This window comes from Hesperophylax consimilis, chromosome 7 (genome assembly GCF_061612785.1).
Source record: "Hesperophylax consimilis isolate HC1 chromosome 7, BYU_Hcon_1.0, whole genome shotgun sequence".
Lineage (NCBI taxonomy): Eukaryota > Metazoa > Arthropoda > Insecta > Trichoptera > Limnephilidae > Hesperophylax > Hesperophylax consimilis.
In genome coordinates this window covers 23,972,758-23,996,857 of record NC_142842.1, presented here as the reverse complement: position 1 = coordinate 23,996,857, position 24,100 = coordinate 23,972,758, and the positions used below count along the sequence as shown (strand labels likewise).

The 24,100-nt window shown below is 33.3% G+C and overlaps 1 protein-coding gene across 4 annotated transcripts in view; it reads right to left on the bottom strand.

The window, feature by feature from the left end:
• LOC149422517 (methanethiol oxidase) overlaps window positions 1-24,100 on the bottom strand; it is a 475,124-nt gene that overhangs the window by 341,325 nt on the left and 109,699 nt on the right. For all 4 annotated transcript variants that reach the window (XM_089633333.1, XM_089633332.1, XM_089633335.1 and 1 more), the window contains exon 3: window positions 5,348-5,511. In XM_089633333.1, coding sequence (XP_089489459.1) covers window positions 5,348-5,511 — 164 coding nt within the window. The remainder of the gene's footprint in view (window positions 1-5,347; window positions 5,512-24,100) is intronic.

The window sequence follows — 24,100 nt, the reverse complement described above, 5'->3', positions numbered from 1 at the left end:
GGCGGAGTGTGTCGGTGAGTTTAGAAGGTTCTGGAAAGTTCGAGAATGTTCTTGAAAATTCTAGAAGGATCCACAGCAACGCGTGGCGGTGTACAGCTAGTTTTAGTATAATAGACAAGAGATAGGACAGCTGTAGCTGGCAATCGAAATGATTTCAAGTATAGGCACCGAAGATATTTATGATAGGTGGCTTAAGCATTCCTTCTTAAAACATTTTTTTTAAAGACAAATAAATTTGTAATAACTTTACGAGTAAAATCTCACACATTTAAATATTTAAAATATAAAAGCGAATTTTAAAAAAAATTTCGAAACAGAAAAATCAGGAAATATACGGTCGCATCTAGGACTAGAACCCAATTAACTTACAGTTACGAAGTATGACCGAAGGAAATATGGTACTATTAACGCAGTACCCGGGTTCAAGTTTCAGATGCGACCGAATCTTTTCTGATTTTAGTGTTTCAAATTATCGCTAGTATTATCCTCAATAATTAAATGTTATAATTTGAGGTTTAACTCATAATCAACAAATAAAAAAGAATTTACCCTAGACTTGCAGAAAAGTCAATAGATGTCGCACATTAAAATAAAAAATAGGATATATTTATCCATGACACTATTGCATTTGGTTGGAGTTGAATTTTACCATCTTACATATAAATAGCAGCCAATAAAAATGTGCGGTGAAAAAAATAAAGAAAATTTTTCGTAGTTCTTATTCGAAATATGAAACAGTTAAATATGACCGAAGGAAATAGGTTCCTATTAGCGCAGTTGGTAGTGCATCGCCCCGACAAGGTGAAAGTCCAAATTCAACTCCCAGATGCGACCGTGTCTTTTTCTGATTTTAAAGTTTCAAATTTTCATTTAAAAGTCGATAATATTATCTTCAATAAAGAATTTATTGTATTTGCGAGTGTTATTTAAAACAATTTTTATCGTTCTATTTTTCACGAATTACTGAAATATTAATAATTTTCAAAAAACGCACACTTTTTTGTTATTTCATACAAACACTAAAAGTTTTTACATTGAACCCCATATCGATTCATTTACACTGAACCCCACCCACATCGATACATTTTTTAAATACCTTTAGGTACCTGCCTATTCCAACTATTCCATTTACCTTTCTTTTTTTATTTACCCTTCACTATTTATTTGTCAGTCCCTAACTAAGGAATGCACTCTCAGAAATTACATATCAAAGTCTTTGCTATTAATATTTAACGGGACAACTCATAATAGACAAATTAAATTAAACTTCGTTCAAATTAAATCAAACAGTGTAATAAACAAAACATCAATTAAATAGATGCAACGAAATCAACCGTTGTATTTTTCTTACACAAATCTCTTTTGATGACATTTATACCATAACGAGATATTGAATGAAATCTCCCTCATTTCAAAGTGTTGGAACATTTACGTGTTATATTTTAACAACACACAAATTAATCAAAAATCTGTGTAATATTTTTATTGTCATAACAATAAACGCATTTCAAAGGTTTTTTTATGACAGAATTCTTAAAAAATATTGTCCAACACAATATTATTACCACAGTGAAAGAGAAATTGACAGTAATGTAAAAGGAAATACTTTGTAAATTGTTCATGATGTAATTTTCTTGAGAGTTGGGAATTTTAGAAGGTAGAATAAGAGAAATTTTATCATTTCTACGGGGAATACTTTTGTATGGTGAAACGGTTTCCGCAAAGGACTAAAAAATTCCCGAGGCGCCAAAGAGAACTGCGAAAAGCGATAATGAAATTTTAAATGTCACACTTTTGCCGTATAATTAAATGAAAACTGGAGATAACAGCGACCTAAGAAAGAGCGAAATCTCTTCGCCATAAAAAGAATATGAAAAAATAAAATGCAGAGGTTTCAATTATTGTAACAATTAAATTAGAATGAAGGTAATGACGCTATCTGTTTTTGAGTACCTACTTGCATCAAGGGGTTGTACTTGTTGAAAGATAAATAAATTATCATACCTTTTTTACAGGAAAATATCATCTTTCATAAAAACCACGGAGCTGTAAGTAAACTTTTTAAACTACAATAAAGCAAGAACACGGAATAAAAATAGAAAAATTATAATTTTTAAGTGTTTAATTTTACTTTCTTTGTGAGAATACCGCACAGGATATACAACTGCTACGAGCTGTCCAACGCCAGACGGACTATGGCATCCCCAATTGGGATATTTTGTGGGGATGAATGAATTGGGTTAGAGAAGTAGATGGGGAAAATGAAGATTCGGGAGTATCTGGCTATTCAGAAATCGTTACCAAACACGACTAAAAATGTGTCGATTCTAAATAAGCCTCACCAAGGAGATACTGAGAGTATCTTACACTTATTATGACAACTAAAACTTCTCACAGCCCTTGCATTACAAGTTTTTGCTAAACAAATCTGATATAAAACTCGACAATTTTAATCCTCTTAAAATACCGATGGATTCATAATACTTTCCAATATTTCCAAGTCGTCCACTAAGTAAGACTTTCAGATAACTTTCCCGATTTTGCAGAAAGTCAAGTACTTCAAACATAATTATTTTAACTTTGATTCCTTATTTCATCTCTAACTCCGTTAGCAGCATTCATAGTCAATTGAATAAATAAGCAATAAATAAAGAAAATTTCTTGGAAAAGTTGGTAATTATTTATTTAGCGCTGATTACGCTACGCGTAGTCTCTCAGTTTTAATCGAAATTTGAAAAATATTGAGTATTTCTCGGCATTATAAAACGGATCCAAGGTTTCGCGAAAAGATTTCGTACAGAAATACTAAACCAATGAATATTTGACGTTCCGCAGAAAATAATTATTTTAATATTTTCCGACCCAAATGCCACAAATTTACAAAAACTCCAACGGTGATGTTGCTTATATTGGTATTTTAACATAGCCAAATCATTTGATAATAACACAAAATAGTAATATTTCTAATTTCACGTTAATGGTTACAAAATTTTAACGTATTTCCAGAAGGTTATTTTTTTCTATATATTAAGGTACCTTTTGCTTAACACCACCAATATTCGTTTCTGATTGACATTTTCAGAATGAGAACTGGTTGATTATTACGTATAATACAAAAATAAACATAATTTATTTTTCGTGTTGAAAGCTGGATTATAGCGTTGTCGATCTTTGTAAGTGATTTTACGATATACTCGTACTTGTATTTTTTCCATGGACATTCAACATGATAGACTTGCCTTAACATGAAATCTGAGAATCGTTTCGACGAACTAGAGACAAACCAATGACCACATTTTGGACATCAGGAAGGTTCGAGAAGAGCGCCGAAGAGCTCACATTGAAATAATCAGGTCCTGTCCAGAAAAGTAAAGTTCGCTAAAGTAAGGCAAATGTTTGTAGTGCAGTCGGTTGTGGGTCTTTTCTGCGTAGGATCTGAATGTTCGTTTTTAAACGAACCACCTGGCGTGATGAAGCTAAAAATGAATGAGGTGGGTAAATTATAACACATTAGTAAAAATGTGTAACAAAATAGTGTAACAAAATATTCGATTTCGGAAATAAATAAAATAAAGCCGAAATTTTCGTTTACCGATTAGGGATATGTAGTTCAGTTTTTACGCAGCCAGCAATTTGCACGCCATTGTAATAAGAACTAGTAATTCATAAGTAGATTTTATATTATAGGTCTGAATAGTGGTATTATAATGAGATTTGACTGTATACTGTCAGATTAATTTATTGACAAATCACAGAAAGAAAGATGGTGATGCCGCCTACCGCGTTCACGCTGCTTGTTTTTTTTTCCATTTCCCTGAATGGTCGGACTCAATCAATTTAAATGTCTATGCTAAGCATAGAATTTCCAAATGACATGAGACTCTGAGATTTTTATTTCATATAATATACCTAATATTTAAGAGGTCTTTACAAACCTCTTCTTCCTCCTCAACAGTCACAACAAAATATTATTTGAGTTTATTGACCGTGCCACGAAGTGGTAGGGCAGTTCATGTGATATTCTTACTCAAAAAAGACTTACCCCAACTATTGCATAGTTTGGCCTTTGTTTATCTAAAGCTCCGACTAGCGGATAAACTTATCTACGTTCCCTAAAATTGGACCAGGGCCAATATAAAGCATCCTTGAACTCTAGCCAAGAAAACAACCACATCGGTTAGTTAGTAGTTAGGGATTACGATATTACTGTAAACTTCTGATTACCAGTCAGGTAAGCTTATGTAGACCATGTTACAGGCCAATTTGACCTTAGGATTACTTAGATTATAAGGTAAGCTTAAGTAGACCACGTCACAGGTCAATTTGACCTTAACGCATTCCTGTACAACCCACAATACGCCTTTTCACATACCAAACTTGTCTGCGCATATACCGTATTGGCACATGCCACCTTTTCCAGGGATTATATTAACATTTTAAAGAGAATTATGATTCCAATACAGAATGAACATTGATATGAAAAAGGCAATTCTGTGGAAAGGTATTGTTTCTGTACTGAGAAAAAAAGTGACACCTTGTTACAGCAAAATATTCAAAATGAAAAGGTAAAACAATCGTAGTAAAAAAAATAAAAAAAACAAGTAAAAAAATCAACAAACAATCATAGTTTTCAATGATTTATTAAGAACTTTCAAAACCTTTTATTTATGAAAGTTTTTTTATGTTTTTGATGTTTTTAATTAAATTTCTCTATAGAATCTGTAACTGTAATCTGTCTAGTCAACACTTACATTGAAAATCAACTTCATGGATTTTCATCGTAATTTAGAACCCCTGTCATTATTATCATAATCCTAACTAATATTATAAACGCGAAAGTGTGTTTGTTTGTCCGTATTTCAAGTTGCAACGGAGCGACCGTTCGACGTGATTTTTTGCATTGGAATATTAGGACTTCATTTTTATCTCGAAAAAACATTTCGAAAATTCTTGGTACACTAATTTCTCCCTAATACCACGCGAGCGAAGCCGCAGGTAAAAGAGCAAATATTATTGTTTGTGTTTTTTACCAATGACACCTGTAAAACCTTCCGAATACAACTGAAGCGAAACAGTTGTCACTTTTAAATACATATATAAAAAAGCCAAAGTTAGATCTTCTTTTATACCTATTTTATTTTCCAGAAAGGAAAGGTCCCATAGTCCATCAATGGCTGAGTTTCAAACTCAATCCGCATGATACAATAATATTTAAAGTCTTGGTCAGTGAATGGATATAGATAAAAAAGAAAAAGAAAATATTAGAAAAATATTTTTTTTTTAAAGTTGCAAAACGTTTTTGCAAGCAAAATAGGACCACACAGTAAAAAAAATGACATTAACTCACCTCGCAGAACGTCTCAGAATCAGGATCCACGTCCACCGTTGCGAGGAAGTCTGGTCTATTCAGCTCGGGTTTGGGCTGGATGCAGACCACGTACATGAGCTTCTCCCTTTTGCCGAACTTAAAGGCGTCCAAGGGAGTGGCATAGCCGGGACCGCAGCACTTATCTATGATAAAAAATTCATCAAATTATTATTTTGTGGTCAATCAAAGTTGATATAAGTCGAGTAATGGCTAGAGAATCTAAAGAATTGATTACGTGTGGTGGACAAAAGCGAAATCAATTTGTTTTTTGTGTCATCACTGCCTGGAGCCAGCTGAACTATGGCACTACCTTCGGGATGCTTGAGAGGTGACATGAAAGGGGGAAAGAGGAAGGGGAAGCGGAAAAAGAGGATTTTAGCTCGTCGTCCCACTGGCTTGGGAACGGGACGAAATCAACAAAAACCGGAGAAAGTACGCAGAAAAGTATAGATCTCTGCGGTTTTCAGAGCAGCCATTGTGGGATTTTTCTGCGCAGGGTCTCTGGTTTATGTCAATTTCGTACGAAGCCAATGGGGCGACGGGCTTGGAGTATAAAAAGTTTTCCTTTCTTTTGTTTTCCATAGCGTTACTAGTAATTGGTTACGCGTTGGAAAACTTGTACATTTTTTAATAATACTTCTGAATAAAGAGTAACTGTACAGGTATGTATTTTAATAAATAACCAAGAGAACTTATTGAAGGATTGAGGGGCATCCAAGGAAGATATTGTATTAAAGAAAATTATTTTTCTTAGTCCGGTCAACCAATTATTGGTTGTAATCAAAATTTATTAATTATTCATCTTATTAATACCTACAGGTATCTTAGAAAAACTATCAACACAAAAATTACAATGCTCTTCCTACTCTTAATGTGTGCTATTATATGCCTATTTCACTGTCAGTGATATCATCTATCTTTATCCCTCATGCTTGCACTCAGGAATGTACTAGCGCAAACCCGTGAAATATCAAGAGATATCATAATTGTAGGATTTTTGATGTCGCTATCCGCGTCCGTCTGTGCGATTATATATACCTATATATAAATCATTCGGGAGAAAAAATATATATTTTAGAAAAACTATCATATATATATAATTAAGAAAGAGAAAGTATTGAAAAGTCGATGTTTTGTAATCAGGTCGTAAAAAAAATATGTTTGGTCGCTTACATTGCTAACGCTGGCTAAGCCTTATGAGATACATCAAAATAATGAAGGACGGAATTGTATATCTCAAAAAAGCCTACGGAAAAATATATAAAAAAGTATATAGTATGTATAAAAAGTATATAGTATGTATAAAAAGTATATAGTATGTATAAAAAGTATATAGTATGTATAAAAAGTATATAGTATGTATAAAAAGTATATAGTATGTATAAAAAGTATATAGTATGTATAAAAAGTATATAGTATATGTCTATCTCCTAAGAATAGCGACAGCAACGCCGGGTACACGTCAGCTAGTAATTAATAAAATATTTTTTGTACCTGCTTTATTGCTTGAGTGAATTGTTGCCACAATCAGTTCGAATTTTGAAAATCGAAGCAAATCCCATGTTGGTCATTGAACCGGAGTTACACACAGACACAGTGACACACCACCGACATTATTATTTTAAATTTCAAAATCAATAATGGTGTACTTACATTTTTTTATTTTTTTTTTATTTTGTAATATTATTTTTCTTAGGCAAATTAAAATTTTCTATAATGTTTTAATGGACGATGATGATCTAATGCTGCGCATTAAATCTTCTTCACACAAATAAGGCATTTCTTTTGATAAATATTTAAATAAACTCAACTAAAATAGCATTAAAACAGATGTTAAGCTGCACAATTTGTGAACTTCGTGGAAATCAGATGGTCAATATAATGATGATTGTTAAACCTTTGCTTCAAATATTCCGTTTATAAATGGGACAGTTTGTAATTGGGTTATTTTGGTTTCACCATTCAAGACACCATCCACCATCCATCATTACAATGCTGGTTGCTCTTAACTCCCAGATAAACAACTACTCTATCAATGAACTCCCTAGATTTTAGCTAGGAGCCAGCCACGAGGTAACTTATTTACCTTTACTTTAAGTTTGACCCTAATCAAAACTGGAAAGTCCTCCTATAAAATTATAGTACATATAATTTAATTTCGTTGAAGGCTAATAACATGTATTGTTCTTGATAGAATTTACAGTTAAGTGTGCTGAGGTTCAGAGTATCAGGATTATCAATCTTTCGCAATATAACTAAATCCTACTTCTCGCTAGGAATATAACGCGATAGTGAAAATATACTCGTACATCAATATTGAATAACACACTAATTAACATAAGAGTCATAAATTATTTCCCTACAGACATCGTCAACTTTATATTGAAACATGCTACTTGCTTTATTCACAGTTATACATTATTGAATATATCTATCTGTATAAATAAAAATTTAAAAGATCGTTTGTTCAAAATCTTAAATCTCTGAAATTTTTCCACCGATTTCTTTGAAATTTTGACACAATACGCGTGTGTTTTGATATACCTATATCATATAGATGTCACCTATGACAGGTGATAACATTTTTCTTTTAAAAAAACGCCATATGTTAGACGTAAAAAAAAACCGCTATTGTTTTTCTATCTGAACAGAGAGACTGAGGCACAGCAATACGTGACGGGTTTACAGCTAGTACTGATAATAATAATGTATTAAACGTGCGACCGAAGTCTTGTACAATTGAAGGTGTGCAAAGAGTATTCATGATTGAAAAGATTTATTTTTGGGGTATTATGCCGTGTTGCGCTACTTCCTTATTTAGCCAACGCGTAGGACATTATTATAGAAAAGGTAGCATAACACGGCATGATACCTCAAAAATAAATCACTATAATACTTTTAGTCGTGAAAATCTCAAATAATATCGGTATCTGTGTTATCCATTAACCACCCGATATTACATTGAAACCTTAATAAATAGGGCCACTATAATAAGGGAAAAGAAATTGCAATAATATACTTGGATAATTTATGTAGCGCCATTTTCACATCAAGGGTGCTTATATAAAGTACTCATCTGCTTTACCTTCAAATCAAAGAATATAAAATAAGGCTGTAACTCCGACAAGTCTTATCATTACCGGACTAAAAAAAATAATTTTCTTTAACCTACAATCTTCCTCAGATGCTCCTCAATCCTTCAATAAGTTCTCTTTGTTATTTATTAAAATATATACCTGTACAGTTACTCTTTATTCAGTAGTATTATTTAAAAAATGTACATTTACATGTCTTTTTATTAATAAATATTGTTACGAGAAGCTTGTCAGAGTTTCAGAATTTACAGAAAACAAATAATAACCTTTTTGCTTACCCGTAGAAAAAACAACTTTGTTGTTTCTAGTGAATACGTGCTGAAAATAAAGCTAACTACTTTCAGAACTTCGGTTCTTTGTATTTGATAATCCTTTATCGAATAAGGCTCAAATGAAAACCAAAGCGAATAATTTCAAATTGCTTTTCGCAACGTTACTTTGTCATAACAAAACGATTACCCGTTGAAATGACTGGAAAAAAACGTCGTAATCGAAATCCGGTCAGCATTGCGCAATGTTAGGAGTTATTATTAAAAATGGCGACACCGCAGCTTTTGACACAGCCGAAACACAACACGTACAACAGAAGTTATTGAGGTAATAAAAAATAATTAGAATTTTATCATGCGTCGAATCGACGGCTTTTTTCGTTGAAGTTTAAAATTCACCTCCCGTTTTATTGTGTGATTTTAAATATTGTGAATCTCAGCCCAGTATCTATGCCGGAATAATTACTGGAACACGCCCTATCGCACCCTTCAACCCTTATCATGATTTGCATTTCTATCAATGTGAAACGTGATAATTAAATTTTAATCAATAAGAGCAATACTGCCATAAAATAAAAATCTCTTCATTTGTCGTTTTCGTCACAAGTATCTTTGATTTACGAGTCACTACCATTTAACAATATGTTAAGAAATAATAACACATTAGTTGTGGATTATTATTTAAAATACCTATAATAAAATTTTTCTTTGAGCACCACTTCATTAAAGTTTAATTAATTTTCAACACAACCGAGCCTGCTTAAAATTCATATTCTTAATCAAAAATCGACAGTTACTTTTCGTTTACGTTAAAACAATAAAAAACAACATCATCAACGTAAATAGTTCACTTTTCCTTGACAAAGTCATTGTTTGTGAGATTTTTTTTAATCACGTATTTTCCCATATTATGCATGTTTCACAATATAACTTCTTATTTTTTTAGTTTTGGTAATTCATTTATACATAAAAGCAATTTACCAGTAAGCAGTTATTTTTATATTATCTGTATTTATTTCACTTTTAAAGTTACTAATATACTATGTGGACATCGCTTTATCATTTGCTACAAAATACTTAATAAGTTTAAAATTCAAGAATGGTTTAACAAACAGATTTTTTCCCGTTTTTATTTAATTTTGCGTTGAACTATCTAAGTTCAGTGGTTCTAAAAAGATTACACCACAAAATACATATGTTTTTTTTAAGATATTTCAAGTGATCTGTATTGCTTGTTAAAAGGTACAAGGGCGAGAAAATCTACTAATTACTGGTTTTAAGAGTTTTCTCAATTCTGTTCTTTGTTTTTAAATTTACACTGATCTATAATTTCTTCTGTGATCCAAAAATATATTAATTGTTATTTGTTCTTAAACAGGGGTATAATTGCTTTCTTTTGACAAACCAGTTAAATACAGTGTGTTTAAAACATAGAAATTCAACTGGAAGCGTTAAATTTATTACTAAAACTGATCAGCTTTTGAGTCATCCGAAGCGCTAAAAATAAACAACTTACTGTTATTTGTTTGTGATCTTAGTAATCAACTAAACAACGGATATAAAATTTTAGTACCTGTAGTCAAGAATGAAAACAACAACAACTTTATGTCAAAGCGTGAAATCGTCTATCAAAGTAGGTCTTATACTTTGTGCTTAGCGATCTCAGTGATCAATTAACTGTTTGAAACTGCAAAGGATCCGCGGAGAGTCTCGACTCTACGTGGTATCTCGAGCCTTCCACGGCATCCCTCATCAGATTTTGGCGGTATTTCTTGATTAATAGTCCTTCAATGTTTGTGTGCCGAGTTATTGGATAAGAGAAACAGGGATGTAACATCTAAGTTTATTACTAAACTTGTAATGTTATTACTGACAATTTTTTTATTTAGGTTTTTTACACTTAAAATAGTATTTACATTTGTCTGTATGAGATTTGAAAACTGCTCTTCTATTGAAGCGTTAGCCTGAGGTTGGAAGGGGAGTGTACAGTACATGTATTTTGATATGTAGTAAGTACATTGCACTGCGAAATTAAAATATAATTTTTTATTAAAACACAAATAACTTAGTTTACATCACTTTATTTCGATACAAAATCTCAACATGTTTCGTGTACCAAGTTCACATCATCAGGAGCACAAGTATACTAAAGTTATAATTAAAATTAGGTCTAGAAAGAAGAGGTAGAAGGAGCGGGGAGAGATAAGAGTGGGGGAGGGTCATTCAAAGTAGGAATTAAAATGTCATTAGACGGGAAAGACCGAGTAATTGGGAAAATATTTAAAATGGGGTTCATAAAAATTTTTTGTTTATTAATAATATCTGCTTTCATATTCACGTGTTTTCTTATTTCTAAGATTTCAAAATTATTGAGTTGAGATACCTTGTAACCAGAATGTAGTATTTTAAAACCTGAATTAATATCGAAAGTATGGTCGTTATTTAATAAATGATCCGCAAATTCTGATTCACAGTTTCCCTTTAAAGCCCTAAGATGTTCTTTAATTCTGATCTCAAAAACTAAAGAACATCTTAGGGCTTTAAAGGGAAACTGTGAATCAGAATTTGCGGATCATTTATTAAATAACGACCATACTTTCGATATTAATTCAGGTTTTAAAATACTACATTCTGGTTACAAGGTATCTCAAATCAATAATTTTGAAATCTTAGAAATAAGAAAACACGTGAATATGAAAGCAGATATTATTAATAAACAAAAAATTTTTATAAACCCCATTTTAAATATTTTCCCAATTACTCGGTCTTTCCCGTCTAGTGACATTTTAATTCCTACTTTGAATAACCCTCCCCCACTCTTACCTCTCCCCGCTCCTTCTACCTCTTCTTTCTAGACCTAATTTTAATTATAACTTTAGTATACTTGTGCTCCTAATGATGTGAACTTGGTTCACGAAACATGTTGAGATTTTGTATCGAAATAAAGTGATGTAAACTAAGTTATTTGTGTTTTAATAAAAAATAAATAATGCCATCACAAAGTGAAAAGCAGTTAGAAGAAGTTTTCTTCGAAAAATTAAAATATAATTATATTGCATGTTGGTTTAGTATGATATAAATTTTGGTAGCTAAAACGTATCTAATGTAATGTAAATAATAATAATTACATTATATTATGTACATATATGGATAAGAAATCGTCCCTTATCAGAAATGAATGAGATTGAATGAGATCAGTTCATATGGAAAAAGCTTTTTTGATAATATTGTCTTTAAAATACTTTTTCACAGTGTTCAAAGTTTGGATTTTGTCATTAATGCTTCTAATTTCTTCCGGTACTCGATTGAAAAAAGTTATTCCTTGGTATATATAATAATTTTGTGCAAATGAAGTCTTTGATTTTGGATATGGAAAAATATATTTAAGAGTAGGGTTTACAGTTAAATACTCGTATTTATATTTTTCTTTTTTATTACATGAATTATTGAATTTTTAATCTTCAGATCTTTGAATGAAGTTACTTGAAATTCTTCGGATAAGCGATCTGTTGGGAAGTTGAGTTTTTTTTAAACATAATTTTAATATTATGCTCTGTACGACTCCGATTGAAAGAAGATTAGTTTTATATGCGCATCCCCAACTAATGATAGCATAGTGTAAAGTTAATTATGAACTAACGCTTACTTTATTGAATATAGATTTTTTATCGACAAATTACATTTTGGATGTTTTTTTAATTGCTTTCCAGTGGATGTTGTAAATTCGAATCCAAAGGCAAATCATTTTGTAATTACAAAGTATTTTTGTTGTTTGTTTGGAGTTTCAATTAATTTTGTTACAAAATCTGATGTTACGCATATCGATTTCAAACTTTAGCTACGAAGTATCCATTTAAAGTATCTAAAAAAGACAGATGGCCATCGTCTTGGTCTTATCCAATTATTATCGGGAAAATAATTTCTCAAAAGTCTTGCTATATATAACTAACCGGAACTTCGGGGCTTAGGCCATTCTTCCACAGGAACATGCAAGTATCGGATACTCGACGATTCAAGTATCTTGGCCACATGTGACCGTCATTTTATAAACTCGTCGGTGATGCCAGTCTCCCGCAATCAGCCGGTCGAAATCGTTACCACTCACGTGGTCGAGACTTACGTAGTGGAGCAGTTAGTAAATATGTTAATCTAACAAAAATGATAGTCTCGCTGTCACTTGTGTCAGTTATTTTGTAACAATTCGTGTACTTTATATCAATGCTAGAACAAACGGACAACAAAAAATGACAGCAACAGCAATAACAGAAGTTGTTTATTTAAAGTGACGTTATGAAAGCCAGTTTTGACGTTTCAAGAGGTGATGGAGACGCGTGACTTGTGATTTCAGTAGTGACGTGTTCAGATTAAATGACAAGTTTTTTGAGACGTGAATACACAACATTATTATCGGATACTTCATACCTATAAATCACAACAATCCCGATCAAACCGTGACAATATATGGTAGGCCTACCGTCAGGCATTGTCGTTCAGGATTTATTTATTCATGGTAAAAATTAAACCATTTAAAATTTGCCGATCGATAATATTTAAAAATAGTCCATGTTTTTTTAGGGATAAAAATAGGCAATATTGCACCCCTGCTCACCCCGGGGGAAACGTATGGGGCGTTGACTGTTCACCGTCCAATATTCAAACATACACATACATTTGTATTACACCCCCCCATACCGTATAGTGTATATAGACTATATAAAGTATACTCCACACGTCATACATAATTCCACGTTCATAGCGCCCCAATCTTCCTCATGAATTATTACCCACCCACGTTACCGTAACGTCAAATATTTATCAGATAGTTTTGTGAGGAATTTCGTATTAATACGCAAGATTTCTAAGCCCGGACAATATCGAACATCCGTGGTATACAAAGAAGAACTTACACAGATAGGTGTAATGTTGAACAAACGAGTAAAAGTTTTGGGTTTCGGCAGTCGATGGTATTACAAAATCAAAAGTTTTATAACAAAAAACCGAAAATCATGGAGAAAGTTATTGGGAAAATTCACCCTTCGCTAAAGCAAACTTTGCCCTTATTTGAAATAAACTTCAATGGGTAGGTGTAAAAGTGTATACCATTGTTTCTTCAGATTTCATTATATCACATAATTAAAATAACACTTTCAATCAATTCTGGATCACGCTCAATGTTTCTAACAATTCTAAAATACTAGATAATTAAGGTAGTTCAGATTCTTAATCTAGATATCTTCTTCCACTTCAGACTTTCATTAGCTTCTCAATATTCTTCAAAATGAGATTACCATAGTCCTACTAACTGTGACAGTTGGGAATCTTATGCGGTAACAATTCAAATATTTTACATGCAAAAATTAAGGAGCTTTGAATGGTGTTTAAAAAAAGGGAAAAAAATCACACATCGAGACACGGAGGCTTAACCCAGAGCCGAAATATGGCGTGAAGATGGTTTTGGCCTTACATTCGTTTTACAAGGGGCTTTTTTTCGTCGAGTTTTCGTATGGGAAGTTTTTTCAAAGTTAGAGTTGAAAAAAAAAACGTGTTCTATTTCGGTACCGATTTCATAGAGTTTAAGATTTGATATCCGTCGTCTGTCATTGTTTTACATTACTACATTTTGTGAAAACTTTGCGTGTTTATTCTGTTTTATATTTTAAATATTGATAAAAAAATTATGACATATGTTTATTATTAATTGTGAACGTGTATTACTGTTCACTATTGTGAATTTCACGTCTATTTTTACGGTTTGTTATCGACAGTAACGACAAATGCAAATGACAGATGTTTTTATGTGATCAACCACATGTTTAAGGTGTTGTCATGGATTTAGTACAGTCCCTAAATATTATTTCTTCTCAAAAGGCAACAATTTGTTTGAAATTGTAAGTACGAAAGTAATGATCGTGTGAAGCAAAGATTTTTGATATGCGTCCCAATTTATTTCCGTATGTCTAGTGGTATTAGAACAACGTTGTGTAAAACGCCCATTAGGCACTACATATACATACTTTATTTGAAATGTGTATTTCATTTGTTTAAATGTTTGACAGATGCTTAATGGACGTCGTTATTTTTCAAGATAACTAATATTCAAAAAGAAAAAATTGCTCTTTTGAAAGGCATTTTTTAAATACTTTCAGCTTCACAAGTCCTACAATTATAATATTCCGAGATCTTTCGCGGGTCTGCGCTAGTTTTATTTATTTTATTTTATTTTATTTACACGTCCATAGGGCTTTTACCTCTAATAATGTACATCTTCATTTTTTTAGTTATACAGATTACATAAAAAAAATCAGTGTTAACAAAATATAGGTTACATAAAAAAATATCAAAGTTAACAAAATATGTTACATAAAATATAAGAGTTTAAAAAATATAGGTATGGATAGAGTACAAATAAGTGAGACGAAAAATAGAAAATCTGCCAAAATCCTCCAAATCAACCATGATGATAATAAGAAAGTATAACTATAGTTTACAAATTAGGTAAAAATAGTTCGCACATACTCCGTTTAAAGTTTGCCAAGTTCAAATTATTGTCAAAAACATTTATATTGTAAGTATTTGTTACCAAGACTGTGTAAACGTTGTATTGGAGAGTGAAAACTATAGTTGGAATGAGATGTATGTATGTAAAACATTGATATTTGCTTAATTGCTCGTGTCGGTATGTGTAGATTTATTAAATGCATGAGTTTACAACAATCGAATTTACAGTTCAATAATTTTAATAAAAAGTTAGGTCGTTTATTTTTCTTCTGTTTTCTAATGTCGGAATGTTTACAAGATTCAATAATGACAGGTAATTTATGTGTTCTAAAGGGATGTTAAGTTTAAAATCGACGAAGCGTAGAAATTTTCTTTGAATTCTTTCAACATTATGAATATGTACATTGTAGAAGGGCTACCAAACTATGGAGTTATGTTCTATCAGGCTTCTAACAAGGGATATGTACAATAGTTTTATGATTTGTAAAGATTCAAAGTTTTTAATTATCCTTAATATAAAATCTAATGTTATATAAACCTAGTATTATAAAAATCGTAGGGGTGTGTTATCAAGTAGGAAGTGCCCTATGTATTACAGAGTCATGATCCGGCTCTGTTTCAACCAATTTTTAAACATAAATAAAAGGAGATATAGGGTAAGCTACATATTTAGAATGCACCGGAAAGACGATCAGCATAAGATGGAGGAAACGTATGCATGGCCGCCTGAGAAATGAGAGGCACGAGGCAGAATACATGATGCAAAGCCGACAGTGACGTAAAATATCAAATGAGGAAAGTTATGGTTTAGCCATACAAATGTTCAAAGACCAGAAAAGGTTATAATAAATATTTCAAGCAGTCCACAGGAAAATAAAGATTTCTGTAGCAATGAACAAAAAATCCGAAAAAGAAATATGATTTATTATTATACAGATTTCAAAGAATACTTATTATATACAAGGAACTGTATACAAAACCTTTCACGAACAATTAAATTGATTATCAGCTCCAGTAAGAAATTCGATACGTATGTATAGAGCCACAATTATAGGGGCTACTGCATTGATGTATTATACTTTAGTCTATTAGCTACTGATTACTAATATCTCGTCAAAACTTGTTCCACTATTAGAATGCGGTAAGCAGTGCTCGTAGACCGGATTCATTAGTTTTAGTTGGAAGTCAGTTGGAGGTTATATTGTCTTAATTTTTCTCACCGCACATTTTTATTGGCAACTATCTTTATGTATGATCGCAGAATTCAACCCGAACTATTTTGGTAGTTCTTATTCGAAGTATGATACAGTTAAATATGATCGAAGGAGATAGGATCCCATTAGCTCAGTTGGCAGAGCTGTGCCCCGGCGAGGCAAGGCTCCTGGGTTCGAGTCAAAGATATTAGAAGAACGAGATGTGCTATGAGCAGTTCGTACTGTGTGGAATTGTTTTGCCCAGTGTCGCCGGTTTTGTTCACCAATACTACTGCACACCTTCGCTTACGCTAAGGTAGCCGCACTAATACATAGAACAGATTTCTGTGCGTACACGTCACGATACCGTTCAAAGTACCCTAATTAGGTAGTACTCCGCCTACGGTCCGGCGGCCAACATAGCATATCTCGTTCTTCTAATATCTTTGGTTCGAGTCCTAGATGTGACCGTATCTATCACAGATTTTTCTGTTTCAGATTTTCGTTTAGGAATCTCTTATATTGTTTTCAATAATTTAATTTTTATTTTGTTTTAATAATTCGCTTTTCAAACTCATCGAACAACAACTTGTGACCAAGGCGTTCTTCTGTATTATTATTATGAAAGATGATTTTTCTGTAAATAAATGTGACTGACATACCAAACAGTGCCTCTGTTTTATCACCCCTTTTTGATAGTATATGTTAATGTCTCGGCTCACTCCAGTTTATTACAAACTCTTGAGGTTTATCATCAGAACATTTTAGCATTTTAAAGACCCAGATGCAATAATAATTTTATAAAATTAAATAAATGCTAGTGGTGTATAGACTCCGCAAAAAACTATATATATAAAGATGTTGTAACAATTCTAGAAAATAGCCTAAATACCTATATGTGGAATGCGCATGGAACTTAGCGGAGTTTCATGCGCATGAATTACTTGCCCCCGCATACCCAATTGCTGATTTATAACAAGATTCCCTTTAACCCTTTAAGTTTTTGAGTTTCAAAAAAAATTAACGTTATTTTTTAAGATAATATCTACACATTTGTTACGCCGAAACGTTAATTATATGAAATTCTTTGGATAGAAAAAAATCGGAAAGTAAGCTCCGAAAATGATTAAAAACATGTTTCGTTCTTTCATTTAATATGTTACAAGCATGAACAAAATTACAGTGTATCTTTAAATGAAACTAAAGCATTTGTCAATAGATTTTTACTTTATTTCAAACGAGTCGTGTTTTATTAAATATTTTCACTTTTATTATCGTTTTTTAATATTAGCGCGCTCCTTCTAACATTCGTATTTACATATCTCCCTTTCAAACCATCTTTGAACGCTTACTACGGGGCCTTAAGGCAACAAATAGATTTAGCCTAGAAACCAGATGTATAACTCTATTGATAGCCAATTCTTCTTGGAATGCTTTGGCTTATATGTGCCTGAAAATTTCTGCGTACTCATTGCCACGACTTATTCAAGATACCACACGGCAGGAGAATTGTTCTAGCACAGCATAACAAGACAAGAGGAATAAGGCTATTGAATGAAATTTTATAAACAGTGGATATGTACAGCTACTGGATGACTTATTGAACAATCACATGAATTCGTTAGTATGTTTCTACTTCGGAAGCAGTTAAATATTAATGAATGTATATCTCCTTCGTGGAATGAATTACTATTAACAAACCACATTTTAGTCTACGTGCTTAAAACTCCTTCACGTAAAATATAAATTATAGCGGAATTAGTTGAATAAAACCGTAAATATGTTAGCATTATACACACACTAAAGATTTTCACCCCAAACCAACATTCTCATGCATTAATATTCTTGATAGATACTCTGGCTTGGGAACATTTATTCACTTTAACGACGTCGTGTGTAACTCGTCCTTAAACTTTACGTAAATTCCACGGTTTCTCTATATAATGAGGTATTTTATACTTTGCAAACACTCGTAGGCATCATCTCCAGAATATTCAGTTGCCTTTTAAAATATGTAGGTACTTAATACTATGTAACAAAGGGAACAAGCTTTACATAGACATAGATTATAAATAATGAAACTCCAGCTAAGGTAAAGATCCTTTGAATTAATGTCTAATTAGTCTTGAATAATCCATGAAGGAGTCCGATTTCAATTTAGGAGGCGGGTTTGGGTACCGCCGCCCCAGGAATCAATTATTGGATAAACAACTCCTCTGCCATAGGTCACGACGAATGGTTCGCTACATTTGGTTATTAAGCAGGGGTGCCCGGGTTCATCGGGTGATGTGTATTCAGGATGCGCCTGCCCACCAGCTGCTTGTAGTACGAGATCTGGAGAGGCTGGATTGGCGAGACCCTTTGATATAATATTGGCTCGGAGGGCTTTGAAGCAGAGAATGGACGGTTATCTCGAGAGTATTTCCTCCTGGGGTAAAAATAATCTCGTCGAATTTAATGTTTCAAAGACCCAATCCCGTCTGATTACGTCTAAAAGGGATCCAAATGATAATCTAGTCTCCTTCAACGGAAGCAATCTTCCGAACAGGCCTTTCATTGATATGCTTGGTGTAACTATAAGTGACCAGCTCAGGTACGGGGGCTCCATCAAAGCCAGAGTAAAGTTGGCCTATCAGAAGCTGGGCGTACTATACAGGGCCCGCAGATACTTTAATAGTACACAACTGCTGACCCTGTACAAATCGCAAGTGCGCCATACTGTCGAATTTGGCAGCCATCTCTGGTCCGGAGCCCCTAAATACCTGAAAAAACCCTTGACTCTGTGCAAAAATGGGCGTCCGTTTGATACATTCCCCAATCTTAACAAACGGACTGCAATCTTTAGAGCACAGGCGTCAGGTAGATATGCTGTCCTTGTTCTATCGGTATAACAATGGAAGATGCTCTGAGGAACTAGTGTCATTGATCCCTTTGGCACCGGTGCGTAGTCGGGATACACGCCAAACGCGCGCCCAACATTTGTACACGGTTGACATTTGTCACATGAGAACGGGTCGCTTCTGCGATTCGTTCTTAAGTTCAACAGCTCGGTGTGGAACGAACTGCCGGCCTCTGTGTTTCCTCCCTCCTACAACATGGGACTCTTCAAGACCCATGTTCACTTCTTCCTCTCCACAAAAGACCCTCCACACAGCATCCCCAAAGATGACATAGACCCTGAGGGTAATTATTTTCTTCAGGGCCTCCTGTGTGGAGTTAATATAAAAAATAAAAAATTGGACAATTTGTATAGCGCCGCTTTTGTGATATATTACCTCAGGGGCTCTTTACAGTTGATGCAGATATTACAAAAATATTAAATATTTCAAAAATAAAGTGAAGTTAAGTTCAGTGAAATGAAGACAGAAGATGGAGACTCTGCAGCAAGAATCCAAGGTGGTGAAGAAACTGGACCAGCTGCTGCAGCGAGAGAGTCCACCAACAGTGCCAGCACGAGGTTCGTCATCCGTCCAGGTATGTGTCTGCTGCTAATAAAGCGCTGGCACAATATCCTCACATAGACAACATACCTTGGCAGCACCGCTGTGATGTTCAATAAAGGTGATGAAGAAACTCTCTACAACTGGTCTCTTGACTCATCGCCTTGCGCCCCATTGCATTGGGAGGGATATATTCATATGTCCGTCAATCCTGGATACACTAATCCCTAGATCCTACCCTTATATCTTTCACCTTCCCCTTCCTCTCTTTCCCATCACCAAAATATGACATACGCCCTAAGGGAAATTATTTTCCTCAGAGCCTCCTGCGATGGGTTAATTTAAAAAAACAAAATATATATAAAAATAAACGTGTATAGTTTTTTTTTTCCTGGAGAAGGAATTTTTTATGTGAATACCACTCAAGAGTCTCAACCACTACCAACCGTCTAGAGCAGAGGTTCCCAAAGTGGTCTATATAGACCCCCAGGGGTCGATATCGGCTAGCTGGGGGTCTATGTCAGCGAGAAAAAAATTTGGGGGTCCACGAGATGCAAATGGGGGTACATACGAGCGGACCCCCATTTACCTCAAGTCAACATTTAAGAGTTCCGTAAATGACACAATAGACCTAACACAAATATAATAGACTGAGAAATTACTTATTTTATATTTGTATTTTTATATATCGTAAAGTTGTTTATTGAGGTATATAAATAGAGTCTACGTTCCTTTTCTCGTCAGAATTAATATATTCAAGCAAAACATTGCACATTGAAAGCCGCAAATTTTCCTAGTTCCCCAACTTGTTTTTGAACAACGTCCAGGGTAATAATGACGTTCAACATTTAAATGCACTTTACACAGACTTCAAAACTAAGTTTGAGGACATTTTGACTGTGCAAATGGAATGTTGAATCGGATATCATGTCACAAGAAGAACTGACCGGAATAAGCACTACAAAGAACTTAAGGGGCAGTTCTGTAGGGCCAGCTACAGAAAGAAATTCCCGTTGCTTATCCTGCTTCATTTTCATCTGGTGTAATACCTCACAAGGGCGCCCCTGTCTGCACAGTGTAAAGACAGAGGAATTATAACGCCATCTGGTTGTTGGACAGGCAAGGGAAGGGAATCTTTTTACGAAAAAAATAAATGATTATCTCATGTTAATAGTTTTAGGAAAATTAAAAATTCGGCAGGGAGGGGGTCTACGGGGCAAAAAAGTTTGGGAACCTCTGGTCTAGAGCCTGGATGTAAGGCTATAATAATGTAAGGCTGGAGGTTATGAGTAGGGGAAGCCTATGAGAAAGAGAAGGTGGGGAAGTTAAGGTTTTCAGATCTGGTCACTAAACACGGCTCATGCCATTTCAAGCAATGCTTATATCATGAAAGATGGTTTTTGGCCAGGGTGATGCCAAAAATATCTACCACACTAAATTGGTTGGTTATTAATCGAAATTTTTTCTCAATATGTTTCAAAGTCATGTGTCAACAGTTTTTGGTGACCATACAAGCGGAGTTTTCTTTACATGGTTTATATAAATTCGTATTTATGGGACATTCAATGAAGAACCTGTTGGTACATTAGTCATACCACATGTCCAGATTTCCAGGGAGCATAATATTTTATATAGTATGTTAATATCCACATTTTATTTATTGAATTAATTGAATATACCCTTTTAAGTAAGTTTAGTAAATCATGAAAAATGCTTATTTAATATTTTGATATGCAATATTATTGAAGAACTAGAAAAAAATACTCTTCACATAAGTTAAATGGATATCCCAATACTTCTTATTATACACCAGCTGACGTGTACCCGGCGTTGCTAGGGGTTATCTTTAGAAGATAGATATATACCATGACAAGCGTATCTGTAGGCTTATATAGGATGAACAATTCCATGGTAAATTAATTTGGTGTATCTCATAAGTTTTAGCCAGCGTTAGCAATTTAAGGCGATGCAATACGTAGTAATGCAAAATCATATGTTTTTGGTTTGAAAATTTTGTCGCTTAGAAATGTTTCAGATGCTTTAATTAAATACTGCGAGTAGAATACATCCTGGCCTTTGAAATAATCGAGTATTTTTTAGATAAGTCTTTTTATAAGCTCAGAAAAAAATAATTTGTATATAAGGGCTATGAAAACTGATTTAAAGTTAAAAATCTCCTACTTACGAACCCATTTTCGGCTATGGTTTTATTGTTTAATGTGGCGATTTAAGTTATTTATAATATGATCGAAAAAAATTTAAATATTTGTGCCTGAAAATCCACAAAATAAAATAAAAAGCACTTTTTGGCCATGTTTTTTTCTTGCATAAATCAAAACAAATGGATGGTGTTAGGCGGGAATTTAAGCCTTATCGCCATCTACGTAAGGTGTGTTATTGATAGCGGCTGGATTCAAAATATTACACGACGTAGTGCATCGCCTTAAGCGAACGAAAATTTTTTTTCGACTTGATTACAAAACATCGACTTTTTTCTACTTTCTATAAATAGAATATACATGTGTTATGGATATAAACCTTACAGAAGAAATTTTCTTAAAAAAGTTATAGTTCAAACGTTCTGTAATTCTTAGAACTAAGCAAACAATTAGACAAGCGGAAAGCGACTCTGTTTTATAGTTTTTAGAGATATTTTTAATCTCTTTGTAATTATACACAATATATTTCAATAAATTATTGAAGCCACGTAGTTATTGTAATATAACGAACGATCAAATAACCAACAAACCACTTTAAAGTTCACGCATAAAATAAATTTTATGTCCTTCGATTTACGTTCAATTTACTACGTCGTTATACCAAATGTCAAAAGCTGCCATTTGGATATAATACAATAAAATATGATATCAAATTATACGGTTTTATAGGATGAATTATATGGTTATAAAATCCTTCTAACTTAAATGAGACTAAATTTTACTTATGGTCGTAAAATTCTCGCCATAAAATAGCCGTTTTAAAGCGTTTTCGAAAAAGATTTAAAATGTATAAGTTTCGCAAAGGAACATTGGATTTATGTACTTAACCTCAATTTACTAAAGGGACTTTTGCCTCATAAAATAATTCGGAAACGATTTTCATTTACATGCCTTAATATTAAAAATTTATTAATCGTTAATTTATTTAAATTGCATTTTAAAAGCTCTTTAGCATTATTGTTTTCATCTCCTTGAATAGTTCTTCCCGCTCTCTCAAAATAATTCATCAGATATTCAAATGACGCGAAAAATAAAATTGCCTTCAAAATTTCCAAATGGTCTTAAAAAGCTAAATCAAATGTATTGTTTCCGAAAATATCTTCCATTTACTCTCAAAAGAGTGGACAAAAAAATATTGTGCTTTGGTACTTTTATTTTTTATTTTATGTAAAACCGCACAAAAGTCCCAACTGCTGCCAAACTTCTAGGATATTGGGAGAAAGAAGGTGGGGAAGTACTTGGCAATTCAGATCCGGTCGCCAAAGCTATATCAAGCAGCGTTTCTATTCTAAATGGTGGTCTTACACCAGGGAGGATACTGAGAGTATTTTCCGTAATTATTCTATATATTATTTTTAATTAGTAAATTGTGAAAAAACACAATTAAATCAAATAAAATTTATTGAGCACGCAGGGATTTGAACCCGTGACCTCCAGCTTGCTAGACAAGAGCACCGACGGATTAGGTCAGGAGTCAAAAAACTGAAGAGTAACGATGATGTGAGAGTCGATACGTGGTTATAAACGAAGCCAAAAGTGTGACAAAGAAATTATATTATATAGAAAGGTTGTTGAATTTTTCATCTTTTTTTCGTCAGCCCATCAGCCAGTTATCATTTTTAGCAGCACCACGAAAATATCTATAAAATATTTATTTACGCTATTACAGTGTTTCAACTACTAGCCAAGTCCTTCATCATTGTGCAATGACGGAGAATAATCAATACCACCAAAACGCCAAAAATCTAATTGTGCAGGAGAGACAAAATAATTGAGAAGTATCGATTTTCCATGGTGTGTCAAAACTATTGTGGCGGAAGTATTGGTAAGGCGGTGTTTCATTCAAAATATAACCGATGTCGGTTGTCTGGTATTGCATATTTATGTATTTCATCAAGTTCTCCATTAAACGGTTATACTCCTGTATATAACGGAGAAGGTTACAAATTTGAGTCTTAAAAATATAATAATAATAATAATATAATAAAGTGTTTATTCCGGTATGTGGGGAGGTTAGT